The sequence below is a fragment of the Tripterygium wilfordii genome, chromosome 12 (assembly GCF_013401445.1).
Source record: "Tripterygium wilfordii isolate XIE 37 chromosome 12, ASM1340144v1, whole genome shotgun sequence".
Lineage (NCBI taxonomy): Eukaryota > Viridiplantae > Streptophyta > Magnoliopsida > Celastrales > Celastraceae > Tripterygium > Tripterygium wilfordii.
The window spans coordinates 2,056,220-2,075,360 of NC_052243.1; the positions used below are offsets into that span (position 1 = coordinate 2,056,220).

Sequence of the window (19,141 nt, forward strand, 5' to 3'; positions counted from 1 at the left end):
ACTGAGCATAAATATCTAAGCATGTATTCATTGGAAGAACATGTATCCGCCAAATCCTGATGTGTTCTGGTAATTGCCTTTTACAAGGATTTTAAAGCAGGAAGCAGATTCCTGGAATTCTGCTGAATAGAATTACCATGAGCGTTGCATAGCCTCCTGCCACAAAAATTGATGACAAGTAAAAGATTGATAGATATTCGCAAAAACATCAGACAAAGGCCATCTACATACGTTGTTAACAAAAAATTGGAAAGCTCAATGGCAACCCGGGAAAAAGGGGTACCTGACACCAGCATAGTATAAACTCCAAGTGTGGGCAGCTTTCTAGCAGATCTGCAAATGCATCGATTAACCTCTGCAAATATCTGTGAGGCATTGCTGAGGCAACTGCTGGTATATCTACTGGACGAACAGCAAAGATGAATTTTTTAATTAGGCCATCCTCATTTAAACGAAGACTAAGGATCAAAGCTCTGTTCGGTTTATTTTCATCTAGAGCTGCATCAACTGCCTGTACAAAAGGATACCAAAAGAGGTAAATTAAAACAAAATCATGAAAAAATGTAAACAGAAACATTGCCACACATAAGTAAACTTGTTTCACACCTTCACCTAACTATCATTAAAAAAGACTTTCAAGTAAAATTGAATCCTCGTGCAAAGTAGTTCCATGATAAAATTAATATAGCCAAAAAGTGAGTCACTAGAACTTAAAAGCACAGAAAACTACCTCTAGTTCTGGTGTAACATCTATGTCAAGATCAGTTGGATCAAAGATGAATGAGTCATCAATTGAATATATAAGAACTCCTTCTGTTGTTGCTGCTGTTGATGCAATTCTAAGGCATTTCGTTCGAACAATGGGCCTTCCACGGTTAGGCATGGATCCTGGTAAATCATAACCTAATGTCCCGTGGGTTTGCTTGTCAAATGTCAACGCTTTCTTCTACATCACTTTCATCATCGTAAATTAGATCAATTGGGCCGGTATCTGTCATTTTCTTTGAGTTTAAGAAGTCCAAAACTCCATGTAGAGAGAGATTGTGCATTATTTGAAATCGGTGGAGCAAAATGTGTGCAACATGAATCCAATATTTTAATCACAGAGGAAACAAAAAAGATCAAATAAGACATCAATCTTGCGTGCAAAAGCAATGACGGGAAATGTTTATCTGTGAAGAAGAGAATCCACATTAAGGCATCCCTATTTTATTATAACGTTTTATTTTCAGGTTAGGAGAGATTTTCGCCTAATAACTCAAAGCTAGACAATGTGCCCCCTTCAGTATCCAAAGCACAAGTTAAATTGAATTCCTATACCAATCTATATTTAGGCCAAACATGGAAGTATCAACTCCTAAATTTCTTAAGTGAAGATTTCAGACAAGGTAAAGCATGAATGCAAATTTTGAGCATGGAGCAAATGCTGTTTCGCATCTTCACAAGCCTTGCATCTAAATAAATTGAACTCCGGACCACAAATGAGAAGAACCAAAGTATATACAAACAAAAGGTTCAGCAAAACGGAAAATTGAGTCCTCACAAAATGCAAGACTCTAACCTGATCAGCAATATCATACATGCAGATGTATTTGCTGCTTCCCTTAGCAAATATGTAACTCCCATCAGCAGAATAACATAGAGTTGAGAAGCATTTTCCTGAGCTTGAGTTAGCTGCTGATGTACGATCAGTCATAAGACGCCCTCCAGCAATATCCCTACGTCCGTCAATAGTGAGCTTTAACAAGCCATCTATCGGGTCCCAAAAAGAGATCCGATCATCCAATGTGCAGCAAACTAATTGTTTTCCATCTGGACGGTAAACCACCGTAAGAACATCATGTCTATAGAAAATGATTCAACAGCACCTTTTCCTTCAAATACATCCCATAACCGAATCGTCTTGTCCCATGATGAGGAAGCTAAGATTGCCTACTTGAGAAGAAACAACATGTATCAATTTCTTAAGTGACAGCAGGCGAGAAAACAATTTCTACCAACAAGTCCTCAACAAGCGGTAGACATATTTGACACTAGTGAAACTAAACTCCAAATCCTAGACAAGTGCATCACGAATCCCAAGATATTCATGCAAAAAAAATAGTTTTCTAATCCAAACAATACAATAAAAGAGAGAGATTAGAGAAAGAGAAAATAATAAAGACGAAGTAAACTCACATTTACAGGAGAGAACATCAAGCCATGAACAGGATCCTCATGACCACTAAGCACATCCAACAAGTGGCCTGTCTTCATTGACCAACCAAATATCTATGGCACGAACAGTCCCATCCAGGGATGCACTTAAGAGACGGTGATTATTTGCCATAAAGTGCAGAGCAGTGACTGCATTAGTGTGCTCAGAGAATGTTAAAAAGCAAAAACTTGATGAGCATTCCACACCTGCAACAAACATGCAGCAAATTCTGAACATCAACCATGCATAACATAAGGTATCCAAATACAAAATTTTTGCACGAAATAACACGCAAAAATCTGCCATATAATTCTCATAGTTCTGGATAGATAATGACAACAAAAAATGTCCATTATGAGCAATTGCACCAGGAAGGAAAAACCAAATAATTCTCCCATCATAGTTCTGGATAGATAATAATACTAATTACTTGAGTGCTGCCAGCTAGTTTTGTAAATAAATGATGTACACTTGAACTGATTCTGACTCGTAACACGACTCAAATCCTCTATCATCACATATCAGGCCTTCTATCAGTTATCAATAGACAAATGACTGAAGAAAAGACAACGTATAATGAGTTCTTTCTGAGCTTCACTTAAAGAACCTTGCAACCATTCTGGGTCTAAATAAGTCCCTTGTTGATTTCCTTTGCTTTTGGATACTTTATGTTAACTGTTACTGATTTGAGCTTTGATTTTCTCTTTCTTAGTCCCTTTTTACCCTTTTCCCCTATGCATAGCCTGTATGATTCAAAATCTTACAGTTACTTGAAAATTATGCAATTCAAGCACTATGCATAGCCTCTATCATTTCTTAACCGCAATAGCAAATACCAAAATTAGCCAAGCTACAAAGTATAAAAAGAATAAATACCAAAGCATATCCTTCTCAGAGTATATTTTCAAATACTCATTTACCTTGACTTTATTATCATCTGCTCCAGTAGGCAAGAGTTGTGAATCTGGAGAATATGCAACACAATTTGCACCGAAATAATGCCCCTGCTGCTTCAGTATATAACTCTCAGACCGCCACTCCCACACAAGCAACTGCCCTAACTTTGCACAGCCAAAAGCCAACCAATTCCCCAGTTTATTAAACACAGCAGTCGTAATCTTCTCCCTTGATATTGACAACAAACGTATGCACACAAAATCAGGCATCTGGTACAATCCAAAAACTCCGTTCGAGAACCCCACCACCACCATACCAAGGGCGCTATGATAATCACAGGCAGTCAACTTTGCTGGAGCCTGCATAGACCCATCCTTCCTCAACAACTCCCATTTTCCCAGGTGCAAAAAAAGCCCTCCCTTAAATTGCCACCGGTGAGATCAGCGTTGCATCCTGTGTGATTACGGCATTGCCGCCGCGTTAAGGCGCGCCTAGAAGGTTTTGAAATCGGTAGTTCATCGGCAGAAATTGATGGCATAGTTGGAATTGCTTGGGAGAATGCGTTGTTCGTTAGGAATTTGACATTTCTGACTTAGAGGGTGGAAGGTAGGATTTTAGCCTTGTAGTTTTAGTGCTTGATTTGGACTTCATGGGGTTTTCCCATTGAGCCCATTTAATTGGCCCATTTAAAACTCATAGAGCCTGACCCACGATAAAGTGGAGCCCAAACCCAAAATTTGAGCCCATTAAAAATGACAACTTATATTCGGACATGGATTAGCCCAATGGGCTACGCCTATTACGTAAGCTTGACTACACCCAGCCCATCCTCATTGAAGAGAGGAAAAAAATCCGACAAAGCATTCCCGCTCAAGGTCAGGGTTTCAAAACCTCTTTTTTTATGAAGTATAAACATGATACAATGTTGTTGTGCCCTGTCTTTCACGGTTTCACCCTTTCGACAAACACCGCATAACGTAGAATGCCGCATTTTGTTGGGTTTACGAAATTCTCACTCCATGGATCCCCTGAACGCGATCGCCAGCCGGCTGCGCCGTCAGTGGAGGTAACCCTTCCCCCTTTTTCTTTGCTATATTATGTTTTCTTGTGCAGTGTAATCAATCAATTCCTTTTCTTTTTTCATCTGTTGATATGGTCAGTCTTTGATAAGAATGAGAGTGAGTATTAATGAGCTTAATCTAAATTCCGTCTCAATTTGGGTTTATACTGTAATAGAGACAGATTATCGTAGAGAGGCTCACTGTGTTGAGTGTTCATTCTTTTTGAGTTTTTTCTCCAGGTATTTTTTCTCCAGCTATTAAATTGAATTTTTAGAAATATTATTCCGTTCCCCCAAATTTTTCTTGCCCCATTTGAAGAATTTATCCTCATTTTGGTCTCAATTTTTCTATTGTTTGGATGGGTAATCGGGTTTGAGGTGGAAACCAATATGAATAGTTCTTCCAGTACGTGGCGATTCCTACAGTTTGATGATGATCGCTGTAAAGAAGATATATCAAAGCCCAATGAACCAAAGCCCACAACTAAAATCAAGTTCTAGAAAACATATTTATCTCTAGGCTATTTACTGACAATGATTGTACAACTCAATATTAGCCGTTACTCTCCAACGGATACATTTTACTTTTCTCTGTATTTAGTCTTTTGCTTGTAATATAGTTGAAAGCATAACCTCATGCTATATATTTGTATGTTATTCTCCATTCAATAATAATAACAAATACATTCTCAAAACCTTTTTATGGTATCGAAGCCTTAAGACTCCACCGAGATAATTGTTGCTCCACCTACCTCCATGGCTTCCCGAAACTCCACCTCTGTTACTATTCCTATTTCAGGAACCACCCTCACAGTTACCGTACATGCTGTCTCTGCTATTCCCCTTAAACTCACATCAACAAACTTTCCATCATGGCGTCTTCAAATGTTGTCTCTCTTACGGGCCTATGGCCTTGTCGGCTATGTTGATGGCAGTTTTCCCTGCCCTGCCTTACCCACCACTTCCACCACCACTCCTACCGGAGATGACTCCGCATTCATCCTATTTCATACATGGAAGAGTCAAGATCAGTTTATTTTACATGCCATTTCTGCATCTATAGATGGAGCTGTTCTCCCTCTCATTGGTGATGTTGCAACAAGCTCTGTAGCCTGGACCAAAGCTCACCAGCTATTTGCAAATTCTTCTAGGTCCCGTGTTCTTCAACTAAAGTCACAACTTTCCCGTTGCCAAAAAGGCATCAAACCTATGGCTGAATTTTTGCAAGATGTTAAAAGCCTTGCAGACGAGCTTGCTCTCATTGATCATCCCATACCACAAGATGATCTCACCTTATATATTCTTGATGGCTTGGGCGAGGACTATACTGGTATCGTTGGTTCCATTCGAACCCGAGAAACCCCCTTCTGTTTTGAAGAACTCAAGGACATTCTTGTAGCCCAAGAGGGGTTCATATCCCGACTTACATCGGCTCCACCTCCCTCCTTCACCACAGCCAACTATCATTATAAACAGCCTGGTGCCAACCATCCACCATCCCAAAGCAGAGGAAATGGACCTCCACGGTCAAACTGGAACTCCAACAGATCAAATCAAAACTGGAACAACAACAGGTCATCCTCCTCTGGTGGCCGTGGTCGTGGTTATAATAGGGTGGTCTGTCAACTTTGTGACAAACCTGGTCATCCAGCTAACAAATGCCGAAAGTTCAAAGTCTTTCAAAATCACCAGTCACCCTCTGTTAACTATGCGGCCTCTCCTCACTCAGTCCCATCTCACACTCAGTCTTGGCTTCTTGATTCCGGGGCCAGCAACAATATGACCAATGATCTCTCTAATCTCTCCATCCATTCTGAGTATGATGGCACTGAAGAAGTCCACATAGGAGATGGCTCAGGTTTGCATATCACACACGTGGGTTCCACTCAATTTCCCACTATCACATGACCACTTCACGTGAACAATACACTGTGTGTTCCTTTCATTGATAAAAATTTATTGTCTGTTCATGAGATCACTAAGCATAATCAAGTTTTTATTGAATTTTTCCCTTTCCATTGTGTTATTAAGGATCAGCGTACGGGTCGCATTCTGGCCGTGGGTCGTTGCATTGATGGTCTCTATCACCTGGACCACCACTCCATGAAATGTCTCACTACCTCTACTTATCCATCTCGAAGTCCTATCACTCTTGCTAGGTGGCACTCTCGTCTTGGTCACCCTTCCTCCAAAAATCTTACCACTATTTTGAACTCTTTCAAGTTGGCATGTACACCAACAACTAGTCTCACTTCCTCTCTCTGTACGTCATGTCAAGTTAATAAAAGTCATAAGTTACCGTTTGGCCACTCAAGTGTTACCAGCTCTGCTCCTCTTCATGTAGTGTATAGTGATGTGTGGGGACCAGCTCCCACAACCTCCATTGATGGTTATAATTATTATGTCGTTTTTGTCGATCATTTTACTCGCTATTCCTGGTTATTTCCCATTCAACGTAAATCCGATGTTCACTCAGTGTTTACACAATTTCACAAGTTAGTCGAAAAACAATTTCAAACACCTATTCGTAATCTCTACAGTGATAATGGGGGAGAGTTTATTAAGCTCAAATCCTATCTCATGCAACATGGCATCAGCTGGTTTCCTTCCCCTCCACACACACCTCAACACGTTGCCTTGGCTGAACGAAAACATCGCCACCTTACCGAAACTGCTAGAACTCTCTTACACTCTGCTAAGTTGCCGTATTCATTTTGGTCTTTTGCTTTTCAAACTGCTGCCTATCTTATCAATAGAATGCCTATTTCTCATAATTCTCCTGTTACTCCATTTGAAATGCTTTTCCAAAAACCACCTAATTTTGTTAAATTACGGGTGTTTGGGTGTGGTTGCTATCCATGGTTAAGACCCTATACACATCACAAACTTGAGCCCCGATCCAAGCTTTGTCTTTTTCTTGGATATTCCAACTCTCAAAGCTCTTACAAATGCTTTGACCCACTCACCAAAAGATTGTATCTGTCTCGTCATGTAATATTTGATGAGTCCTTGTTTCCTAGCTATCATGAGTCCCCACCTACACCTACCCCTCAACTCTCCACTATCTCTCCTACTTACACGCCTATTGCCCCACTAGTACAACTATCTCATCCTGTCTCATCTTTAAACCCCACACCCCATGTGTGTTCTCCACTCACTCCAACACCACCCAACCTACTTTTGTCTGAACCACCCACTACAACCCATCCTTTCCCACCCACTACCACCCATCCTATGGTCACTCGTTCCAAGAATAACATATTCAAACCTAAGTCTCTCAACTTAAGCACTATTCATTCTCTTCCCCAATCTCTTGAACCCACCTCCGTCACCAAAGCACTCCAACACCCTCAGTGGAAAGCGGCCATGCAATGTGAATTTGATGCTCTTATGCATCATAAAACTTGGACTCTAGTTCCCCCGGCATCACATATACGACCCATAGGATCCAAATGGATTTTTCGGGTCAAGCGCAACCCCGATGGCACTATTGCCAGATATAAGGCACGATTGGTTGCGCAAGGCTATGCCCAACGCCCGGGAATTGACTATACTAACACTTTTAGTCCTGTTATTAAACCTGCAACTATTCGTACTGTCTTATCTATTGCAGTGTCTCAGCAGTGGTCTATTCAACATCTAGATATCAACAACGCCTTCCTACATGGTAAACTTACTGAGACAGTGTTCATGCGTCAACCTCGAGGCTTTCAAGACCCAGACCATCCTACCTATTTATGCCAACTGCACAAATCCCTTTATGGTCTCAAGCAGGCCCCAAGGGCGTGGTACAACGCATTGCGTACAAGCTTAATAGCCATGGGTTTCACTAACTCCCTTGCCGACACATCATTGTTTACTCTTCGCGAAAATTCACATTTTATGTACATTTTAGTTTATGTTGATGATCTGATACTCACAAGTTCTAACACTGCTATTCTTAACAGGGTCACTCATAACCTGGCTTCTCAATTTTCTCTCAAAGAGCTTGGTGATTTATCTTACTTCTTAGGTGTTGAAGTCACACGCACCTCCCGTGGTTTGTTCCTTTCTCAGCAAAAATATCTTCGTGATCTCTTAGAACAGACGGATATGGACGGTGCCAAACCAGTCTCCACTCCATTGCCTGCCCACTTTGCTGTAACTAAAACTGACGGGACATCTCTGCTGGATCCAACTCAATATCGTAAAATTGTAGGCCGTCTCCAATATTTGAGTCTTACCAGACCAGATGTTTGCTTCGCAGTCAACCGTCTTGCTCAGTTCATGGCACACCCTACCGACATACATTTCTCTCTTCTCAAGCGTGTTCTCCGATATCTTAAAGGTACCTATACTGAAGGCATCACTATCTTCAAAACGCCTGATCTTCGCCTTCATGCTTACACGGACTCAGATTGGGCTGGCCATCCCGACGACAAGTCCTCTACCTCTGCCTACATCATCTTCCTTGGCCCAAACCCTATTTCATGGCGCTCTCAAAAACAACGGGCCGTCGCTCGGTCCTCCACTGAAGCTGAATATCGTGCATTAGCTTCCACAGCATCTGAAGTCGTGTGGATCAAACATCTCCTTCATGATTTACATTGGACTGTCACCTACCCCCCTCCAATTTTTTGTGACAACCAAGGTGCTACAACTCTTAGCCTTAATCCTGTTTTACACTCCCGTATGAAACACATAGCAGTCGACCTTCACTTTGTTCGCTCTCTTGTACACAACGGCACCCTCAACGTCATCAAGATCAATACCTCTGATCAGCTGGCCGATATTCTCACCAAGCCACTTCTCAAAGCTCCCTTTCACAAGCTGCGTTCCAAGATTGGTCTCCTTGCTGGGCCCCCAATCTTGAGGGAAGGTAAAGAAGATATATCAAAGCCCAATGAACCAAAGCCCACAACTAAAATCAAGTTCTAGAAAACACATTTATCTCTAGGCTATTTACTGACAATGATTGTACAACTCAATATTAGCCGTTACTCTCCAACGGATACATTTTACTTTTCTCTGTATTTAGTCTTTTGCTTGTAATATAGTTGAAAGCATAACCTCATGCTATATATTTGTATGTTATTCTCCATTCAATAATAATAACAAATACATTCTCAAAACCTTTTTACGCTGTACTTTTTATTTTTATTGGTATAAGGTTGGTAATTTATTGCTTTTGTTTGTTTGGAAGGATGGGAAAATGGAAGAAAGGATGGGTAGAGAGGAAGGAAAAGAGGGGGAGATGCTTATAAATTTTCACTCCCACTTTGAAATTGATTGTTTGGAAATTGTGGTCCTTTCAATCACTTATGAATTGATCTCTCAATCGAGTGTAAAAGTCTCACTATTTGTGATACATCAATTCAAATTAGTATTTCAGAATGTATATATCTTTAATGTTTGTATTGAACGATTTTGACATCATCTGGCAAACAAGGTGTTCAACTTTTCCATTTATTCATGAGATTTTTTTTTAACTATGTGGATAATCTTCAGTAACTTCTGCTTTTGATTATTTACTTCTGCTTCTTTTATCCTTGTAGGATTCTCCTCTAACTTGTTACCTTAATACACTATCTCCTCTAGAGCTAGTTAAGGCAGTACCCTATTCACAAAGGTTTACAGAAATTAATTTCTCAAGCCCACCACCCGTGCTCAAATCACCCCGTTAAGATCTTCAGCGTGAAACCAACTTTCGGAAAAAGGTTTGAAATACCTTATTTATCTTCTGCATTTTTTGTAAGGTGTCATCCAAAATATCTTTATTCATTTTCATTTTCAATTTAAATTTAAAATTTGCTTTCCATTACCAATGCTTCACTCATCTTGCTTAATCCAAGGAAATTTAATTTTCACCTGGAAGCATCTAATTCTCTGAATCTTCAATCTAGAGTGCCCCATGACAAACAATATATGGCTCAGGTGAACAGCAGAATGTGGAAAAGGTTTCTACTTTTTTTAAGTGGAAGTGCATATAAGAGTGTCGACGGATGATCAATGATTTAAGGAAATCCTCATATTGCAGGTTTTTGAAGATGTTATGTTGCAGGCTCCTGATAGCCCACATAAGGAATGGAACAGAAACGATCCGCAATTTCTTGAATCTTTTGATATCGTCGAGGCATGTGAAGATGGTGCAGAGAGGCCAAAAATATCAGAAGGACCTGCGGAGGTACGACTTAAATACTCTCTTCTTCTGATGCTACTAATTGGATGATATTCCTTTGTCTTTTGATGGTTAGCTGTTATACTTCTAAGAGTTATTTTCAATGTTATGCCCTATTTATACCTTGGGAGGTTCTATTTCCATTTGGTTTGTCCTTAGTATTGATTTGTAGTTGAACTCTTTGTACAATGTTGGCTTGTGGGTTGAATTCCCTTTCTGTGTAAATAAGAACCAGGTGTTTGTATATTTCCATTTGAGTATTCATTCATTAATTTCTGACTCTCTGAGCTCAATCTTATATCGTGCAAACAAGTATAGAAAATAGTCTAATGTTATGCATTAGACTAATATCATCATGCATGGTGTGATATATGATTATTATTAATCTTGGTTTTCAAATAAAGTATATTACTATTTTCATGATCGCAAAGTGACAGATATCTTCAACCATGAAGACCATAGAATTATGGGATGTCAGGTACTTCATATGATATTTCTGTAGTAACATGCTTTACACCATGGCATTCCTTCTACATCACCATTGACGACCGAAATGGAAGAGTTTTATAGTTCTTCCAGTAGATATTTCACTTTGGTATCTGGCAAATACTTTGGTATCTGGCCAGAATTTAGCAAATTACTCAATCATCAACTCATTTACTGCCATTGCAGCAAAAACTAATGGTCAAATGGAAGAAGATGAGCAAGAAACGAATGCTGTTGACGCAGCCACTTCTGCCAGTTTTCCAATAGCTGACAGGTTTGAAGAGTTGAACAAAGAAAGTTCACAAAGAAAGAGACAGAAGTACGCATTTAGAATCCTTAGTGGCACAAATTTGATTCTCAATTCTCCTTTGGCATTGCTTACTCATCCTGTTTATTTCTGTTTTATTCAGAAAGAGGGTAAACAGGCACAAATGAGAGTGAAGGCTGCAAAAAAAGGTTCAAATGCTTGAAACTGTAAGTATACAGGAAGCATGACCCAAAAATTCGAAACTTTTGGGCAGTATTTTCGGAAATGCATTGAATTGCGGGTAAGGACTATCTATGGCTGTTAAAAGTTTTTCTTGCTTTTTGTGCTTGGCAAGATGAAGCTCATGATGTATTGGAGTTTTTGACTCTAATGTTCTATTGGAAACTTAGTATTATGTCCTGTACCACATACTACTTTGGACAAAAGGTTCTAATGAGATGATGATGATAATTATATTCTGCACTCCTTTGCTGTCAAAATTTTTCTTGTCTTTGTGCTTGGTTTCACAACTTTTCTCTTTCTTTATGGAGCTTTTGCTAATTGAGGAAGAAAAGCACAACTTGTCCAAAACATTGCACCGGTTCCTGTTATATTTAGCATTTGTCAGTTGTGTTCTATGTTTCTTTGTCTGGAAGGTACTGCAAGGGTTTTGCGGCAGGAGTTTACTGTGTGGACTGTTGCGCATGCACAGAATGCTTTAACAAACCCGAATATGAGGAGATTGTGCTTGATACACGACACCAAATTCAATCCCGTAATCCCCTTGCATTTGTCCAAAGATTGTCAAGTCTGTTACTGACTCTCCAGCAAATTAAATGGTTGTCCCTCCTTGCTCCTTTAAGGTTTTGTCTTATTACTTGGTCTTGTGGAAAATTTGTTTTGAGCACATTGAACTCTGCAGGAAGGTGGGAACTGGACGACACCATCCTCAGCCAGGCACAAAAGGGGCAGCAATTGCAAGAAGTCAAATTGCCTTAAAAAATATTGTGAATGTTTCCAGGTACATGTTGATGTTTGTTCCTAGCTCTATGTTATACCAGAAACTGCAGTCGCTTTTTCAGAGCTCGCTGCATTGACTTCCAAGTGAAGTGGCATGGTGGTTTGAAAAAGGAAAAAGTCATGCTGTTGGTTTCCTGTTTTTCTACAATGAACAAGAAAATAATGCTCATTTTCACTCGAAATGGAAGTCAGAGTAGCAGGTTGGATCACCGTGGATTTTGTTTAGAAAACTTGTTTGCTCTTATTAAAGGCTAGAGATGGATGTTCTGATGGATGCAGATGTGAGAATCCATGCCATCAGAAACTTGAAACCAAAAGGAGACTGTTACTGCAGATTCCATCAAGGCTGGGAGAGTGCAATGCTCACCAAATTGGGAAGAACTTGTGAATATAATCCACGGAACTCCACCTGTGTCACATCAGAACTTGGGATCAGTGACTTATTCCAGCAATCCTATTGCCGGGAACTCCTCAAATGTTTCACAAATTGATCTACATTGCAGGAGGAGTTACCAGTCTTCAGTCGGTTACCCTCCCTGGAGTTGTTCACCATTGAGTCTTGCCGCTGAATTATCTGAGGGCATGCCCCCACAGGAATTTGGTTGTCACATCCCTCAGTATACCATACTGAAGGGCGGTGACACGCCTGAGATACTCAGAATAACTTCTACTCCCTCCAAGGCAGGTGAATCTTACTCGCCAAATAAAAAACGAATATCACCGCCTCAACATCAACCACAGGGATCAAAATCAAGGTATTTACCTAGCTTGAGAAGCGGCCGCAAATTTATTTTGCAATCCATGCCCTCTTTCCCACCTCTCAGTCCATGCAATAAAATCTAAAGATTGCTTTGACGGGCCTGAGAAGGATCATAAAGGCAGTTAGTGAACGGCATGTGCATGTTGGTGCAAGTCATTGGATTGTTATTTCATCTTAAACTTTGATTAATGCTAAAAGGCCTTGCTTCTTGAAAGCAAAGTAAATCATCTCAAAGTGCTCTTCTCAGGTTGAAAGCCAAGAAACTGCCTGCAAGTACAGAAAAATGAAATCTTTATGCGGCCAAGACTACAAGGAAGAATTATTGCAGGCAGAGGTGCTATTTATTTGCCTTGTCACCCTTGTAGGGTTCAGAAATTTTGCTGGTAGCCTACACAAGTAGCAAATGGAAGAATCCTTTAGTGATAAAGATATTCCTTCCAAAATATCTGTTACATAGAGCAGTTTGTTAATCTTGAACATGTTTGGTCATCTTACCGATGCCAAAATGGTGGATTTTGTCAATATTGGTTACCATGCATTGCTGCAGTAGAAAGAAATTCTTTTCTTGTTGAACGTATATAGTCAATACATGGTAGTTAATCAAAATTATATTGTGTCCATAAACATCTGAGAAGAGAACCAGACAGGCATGGTCGATAAGGGGAGATGGGGAAATAGAGAGGGAGAGAGAGATCAAAACCTTACTAGCTTAAATATCATATCAGGTACCACATTATGAGCGAGAACCCTTAAGCCCCAGCCTCGCAGTGAGCCAGTTGCGGACCTCGTCACTGCAAAATCAATCCATTCACAAAATTACTTTCTTGCTTTATATGTTAGCTACAAGTAGCAAAATCCAGCGGATTGAAGAATTAAATAATTATCCATCATAGAATTTAAATGTGAAGTGCCGGAATCCTGCTGCATATAAGAAATTGGTTGAGTTCTCTCCGTAGTTATATGGAACTACTTTATCCGCTGCAATGCAATGTGAAAGTTTCTCAGGAAAAATTCTAAAAGCATTTTGGGATGCACAGTAGACTCTCCTTTTAATTTGAAGAACTTCTTGAAAATGAATTCATCGACATAGACAAACTTCCTTCTTACATTTTTTTCCACATAATTACATGACAATACATTTAACTGAGAAATATATGTTACACAAAATATTTTCCAGGAAATGGTGCAAGCTCTGTCAAAAAGATAAATAGTTGTACAATTCAGGCTAGAGCATAGATCTATATATTATCTAATTGACACAAAACACTTGAAAACATTCGCAGAATTCAACCTTGGCCATGTAATAGAGAAGGATACACATAAGTTCCATTACATAGCAAAATGGGTAAGCTTGCAGCGTGTCTCTCAGCCTCGTGTGAAATTAAACATGTTATTATGCAGGTAGTTAATTTGAGAAAGTACCATCAGCTGGCTCTGCAGACAACAATTGCGCAATGTGTGCTGCTGCATCATCTAAACCTTCCCAATCATTTCTTGAGATTCATACTGAGCATAAATCTAAGCATGTATTCATTGGATGAACATGTATCAGCCAAATACTGAATGGGGTTATTCCATATTACAAGTCATGTGAACGTTCATTGGAAATCAACAGTTCTAGTTGTAACATTAAATCCAGTATTGCTTTATCTAGAAATAGTCTCCTTGTTAGTATTCTAGGGTTTACCCTGTTTTGTATATTGTAGAAATTCAGTTCGATGCATTTTATGCTGAAGCCCAAACTCAGTTAAAAATTATCATTTGGCACTGCTTATCAGCATTAACAATGTTTCCTGTAGTTCCAGGCTCTGTATCAGTCGCAACTCGTTTCTTATTTGACTTTTCTTTGGTGTTGCAGCAGCTGCTGATTCAACCTCAAAATCAGGAAGACCTGTTACAAAGTTTCCGCCAATTACATTATGTTACAAAAAAAAAGGGAGAGAGAGAGACAGAGGGACATAGGCTCCACAAGAGAAATATGAAAGTACCTTTAGCATTAAAATGCATTAGTGTATGTACGAGATGTGTTAGTTAACATGAAGGTGTGTGTTGCACTTGTGGTGTAAATAGGGTTGATTCAAACACAGACAATGCGCACTGCCCATCATTAAAGCACCTTCGGCAACAAGAATACAGGAAGAACTTCAAAAGAGTATTGTCTGGCGGAGTCTGAAGGTTACCGAATGACATGAAGTAACAAAATAAAGATAATAAAAGGAGAGAAATCATTTCTTCACAACAAACTTAAAAATGAATTTTTCCTCCCCAACTCTGAATTCCAAATCTCCCCCATACCTCATAAACCAACCCCTATCAAATCTCACGACGCTCAAAAACTTAGCCAACTTCTCCACCCAATTCTAGTACCCTGAGTTATAATGCCTTCATTCAACTCAGGTGAATTTTTTTTCCTAAAATTTGTAATGAAATCAAGCAATACGTATTTTAGATTTAAAAAGCTTGTCAAAGAATCTCTTATATTTTAACACCTAACAACAAAAGAATACATCAACGTCATATATTTTTACACACTTGAGCTAGGGCGCAACAGTATTTGACAAATAGATACCCTATCTCTTAACATTAATCGGACACACGACCAATGCACTCCCCATATGTAATCCAATCACAAAACATATATTACTGAAAGCCCATATAAATTATGATCATCCAAACAAAAATTACAAAACATAAAATGAAGAAAATGCATGAAAGCCCAAAATTTCAAAACATCCATGAACAACACTATCTAGGAATCAGTTTGATATAGGACATGTGGAAAAAGAAATCCAACTAATCAGCTTGAAGAAAGACTCAATTCTCAAACTTTAGGTTGCAACTGAGAGAGGCCTAGTCGACTCTATTAGTTTAATTAGTCGAATTATCAGTGAATAAGGTATAAGGAACAATATCATTAGACGGGCAAATCAATTCATTTTAAAACAACAACGATTAATTACTATTGCTATCAAACAAGCTCATATTTTATCTCTAACAGAGGATCTTACCTGAAGATTCTGAAGAAGCACCAGAGAGCCAAGCAACGGCTTTTGACGGGGAAGGAATTAAAGGTTTTGCTTTCTCTCGCCCCATCTCAGTGGTTTTGAGAGAGCTTGTCCGGCTTCAAAAATCGGCAGCGCATCCCCGAAACCGGCCGCCCTGACCTAACCAAACGAGAACCAGCTTACTTCTCAATGTTTGGCAGGGCGGGTGGCCTCAATCATTGAAAACCGTATACGTGATCAACGGTTGCCAATGACGTAGAAAAACGTGATTTTTTTATAAAAATAAGAAAGAATGACCCGTCGTTAACTTTTTACCGCCCAACGATAAAAAAGTCGGTAGTAGTTTTTAAATAGCCACACATCTCTCCTCAGTTACGCCGTTGGTCGGCTCCCTTGGCTTCTCCAAGTTCTTCTAGTAAGTTTTTCTGTCGAATCCTCGACTAGCCCTCTTTCAGTTGTAACCTAAAATTTTTAGTTGTTTTTCAAGTAGATTGATTTTGATTTCTTTTTACGCACGTCCTTTGTCTAATTGATTCCTAGATGGTGTTGTTCATGGCTGTTTGAAATATAGGGTTTTCTTGTTTTGGGTGTATGTTCGTGCGGCTGATTTCGTTTTATGTTTGGTAATTTTTTTGTTTCCATGATCGAAATTTGGCTGGGTTTTCAGTAACTGCGATGTTTTATTGCTTTTGATCTATGTTTTGTGATTGATTAAATATGGGAGAGAGCATTGGTGATACGTGTATCCGATTATTGGTGAAAGATAGTTTATCTGTTTGTCAAATACTGTTGAGGTCCAGGTCAAGGAAGAACTTTTGTAACAAATATAAAATTTTTCGTTTTGAAGCTCTTGATGTTAAATTTTGTTGTAAAGAGTAAATAGTAAATACTTCTTTGGATTTGGTTTTAGCTAAGGTTGTTTTGAAGCTCTTGATGTAAAGTCATTTAAATTGTAAAGAATTATTCGAGCTTCGTTTTGGCATAGTGGTTAATTTTGTGCATGATTATATCTGATTACTTTAAAAGTACAAAATTTGTTTATGTGTTATTGTATGTAAGCCTGTTATTAAAATTTGGAACCAAAATTTACCAAAATATAACCTGTAATTCTAAACCATCCTAAAAGTTAAAAAAAAGAAAGAAAGGGTTTTGATGAAATCTGATATTTTCTTTGAGACAGTAAGTTCCTCCTCTTGAACTACTATTCACATGCCAACAAAATCTGTCGTAAGATCATTTCTTTGTGAATCCTTTAATGAAGAGGCATAGGTGCTGCCATCTTTATAATTTTCCAACGCGTTTTGGTTGTCTTAATTGATTTGTTGAAATATATTATATCCTTCCAAAGATAACTTTACCTTTGCTAAACTCTTAGAAGTTTAAAAAGACAATAGCTGAAGATGATAGGGCGTGTTTTACATGATACAACCAATTGGTAGTCTCTTGTTTCTAACTTTATTTTTCTGAAATATTTCTATCCACTTTGGTATGATGTTACGGGCGCCTCTGCTATTTACTACTATTTTGGCATATGATATCCATGATTCTAAATGGAGAAACACTTTGATGCATTTCATGGATGTGATGATGTCTCTGTCCTTCGGCATTGGTGCACTGTTTTTTTTAATGTCAAAATTTTGGGGCTTTGTTCAACTCGATTTTAATTGAGTTTTTGACATTTTCTTTTTGTCTGGTGATCTTCATCTCTGTCATTGTTTTTTCATCTGAATCATATCCTGTACTCACTTCCGATTTTGATGTTATTTTATAGGCGTCTCAAATTATTGCTATAGTTCATTTGTAAGGAAAGGTCAAATTTGTTTTCTGTCGGTAATATTTTGAGTTCAGAATGCTAAAGGATAAAAAACTCCATTCCGTAACTTCTAATCATTGTAGAGCATCTCCTTACGCAAACAGTTCCTCTGGTGCCATCCAATGCCAGGCTAACATCCCATTAGGGTCTACTGAAGATGTGAAGGAATGGAAGGACGCAAGGTGCTCTATCTGTATGGAACATCCCCACAATGCTGTTCTTTTACAATGTGATTCCCATGAAAAGGGTTGTTGACCTTATATGTGCAACACAAGCCAACGTCACTCTAATTGCCTTGACCAGTTCTGTAAGTCATCTGTCTCCTCTCCCTCAACAGCAATACTAGGAGATGTTTCTTCAGCTAGCATGACCTCTCAAAGAGGAAGCGAGGAAGAGCCACTGCCTCGCGGAAGCATGCCTTGTGATGGATTGCAACGAAAGCTTGTTTGCCCCTTTTGTCGAGGGCAGATATCTAGGTGGATTGTCATAGAGTCTGCTCGTCAGTTCATGAATTGTAAGAAGCGGAGTTGTTCAACTGAGGCCTGTGATTTTGTTAGGAGTTATTCAGAACTGAGGAAGCATGCAAGGATTGAGCACCCTTCTGTTCGTCCAACAGAGGTGGACCCAGAGCGGTAGAACAACTGGATGAGGTTGGAGAACCAAAGAGATCTTTAAGACGTCCTCAGTACATTCCAATTGAATGCTGGAGAAGAGAGTGATTGGATGGGGTTGGAGCACCTAACAGATGCAGATGATAGCCTCAGTGATTTGCTGTTGGGAGAGTTGGACGAGTTCGATGGTGGTACTTATTTTGAGAATAACGTCGACCCTCAGTTAGATTTCCGTGACTTGATTACTTATCTGGAACTCTTAGACAGTTCCTTCTCTTTGCCCTCGGATTCTCCAAGAAGAGGGTGAGTGCGAGGTAGAAGATTAGAAACAATGCAACCAATAGGGTATGCTAGGGCGACTAATCATACAACTGGACAGAGTAATAGATGGCGATCGTGGAGGCAGACTCAAGATTCGCAGTTCATGTGGCAGAATCGAACGCAATCCGAGAGAGTATCTCGTGGGAATCAATTGCGTTGGCAAAGCCAAATGCGATCAGACAGAAGGTCACACAGTCGGAGACTGCACTGGCGGAGTCGAAGATGATCAAAATCTGTATGGTATGGTGATTTGCAGCTTGTGCAATTTCTGTAACTTTGAATCAATAAAATTTGCGTTTATGTTCTAGGTCGTTACGTTCTTTTGGGCATTTCCCTGGTTGTGGTGGATCAGGGTGAAAACTTAAAAAAGTTGTTAGCACTATAACTAGCAGCTCGGGTGTTCTTTAATTTGTTTTGAGGGGTGGTGAACATTTGTTCATATATAGCACAAGGGATTGTAATCCTTTTGGTTTGTTTTTTATTTTTCTTGGATCTCTAATAAGTTCATTTAGCTTACAGATTTCAAGATCAAACGCTGCGTTATTCTTTTTGTTTTGTTCTATTGAA

The 19,141-nt window shown here is 39.3% G+C and overlaps 1 protein-coding gene and 2 pseudogenes across 1 annotated transcript; 2 read left to right on the forward strand and 1 right to left on the reverse strand.

The window, feature by feature from the left end:
* Positions 1–22: 22 nt before the first annotated feature.
* LOC120010748 lies at positions 23–3,531 on the reverse strand (annotated as a pseudogene).
* Positions 3,532–11,288: 7,757 nt separating this feature from the next.
* On the forward strand, positions 11,289–13,774 carry LOC120011243. Its single transcript, XM_038862311.1, has 4 exons — positions 11,289–11,345; positions 11,455–11,565; positions 11,663–11,883; positions 11,967–13,774. The coding sequence occupies exons 1-4, from the start codon at positions 11,289–11,291 to the stop codon at positions 12,139–12,141; spliced, it is 564 nt and encodes a 187-aa protein (XP_038718239.1). The 3' UTR covers positions 12,142–13,774.
* A 2,429-nt stretch (positions 13,775–16,203) lies between these two features.
* LOC120010749 lies at positions 16,204–19,018 on the forward strand (annotated as a pseudogene).
* Positions 19,019–19,141: the final 123 nt, after the last annotated feature.

Excerpts from the sequence above, each read along its gene's own strand:
- LOC120011243 (XM_038862311.1), top strand. The coding sequence starts at position 11,289 with ATGACCCAAAAATTCGAAACTTTTGGGCAGTATTTTCGGAAATGCATT. Across the intron at positions 11,346-11,454 it reads GGAAATGCATTGAATTGCGG|TATTATGTCCTGTACCACAT; the intron begins GTAAGGACTATC and ends TTGGAAACTTAG. Across the intron at positions 11,566-11,662 it reads TTTTCTTGTCTTTGTGCTTG|CATTTGTCAGTTGTGTTCTA; the intron begins GTTTCACAACTT and ends TGTTATATTTAG.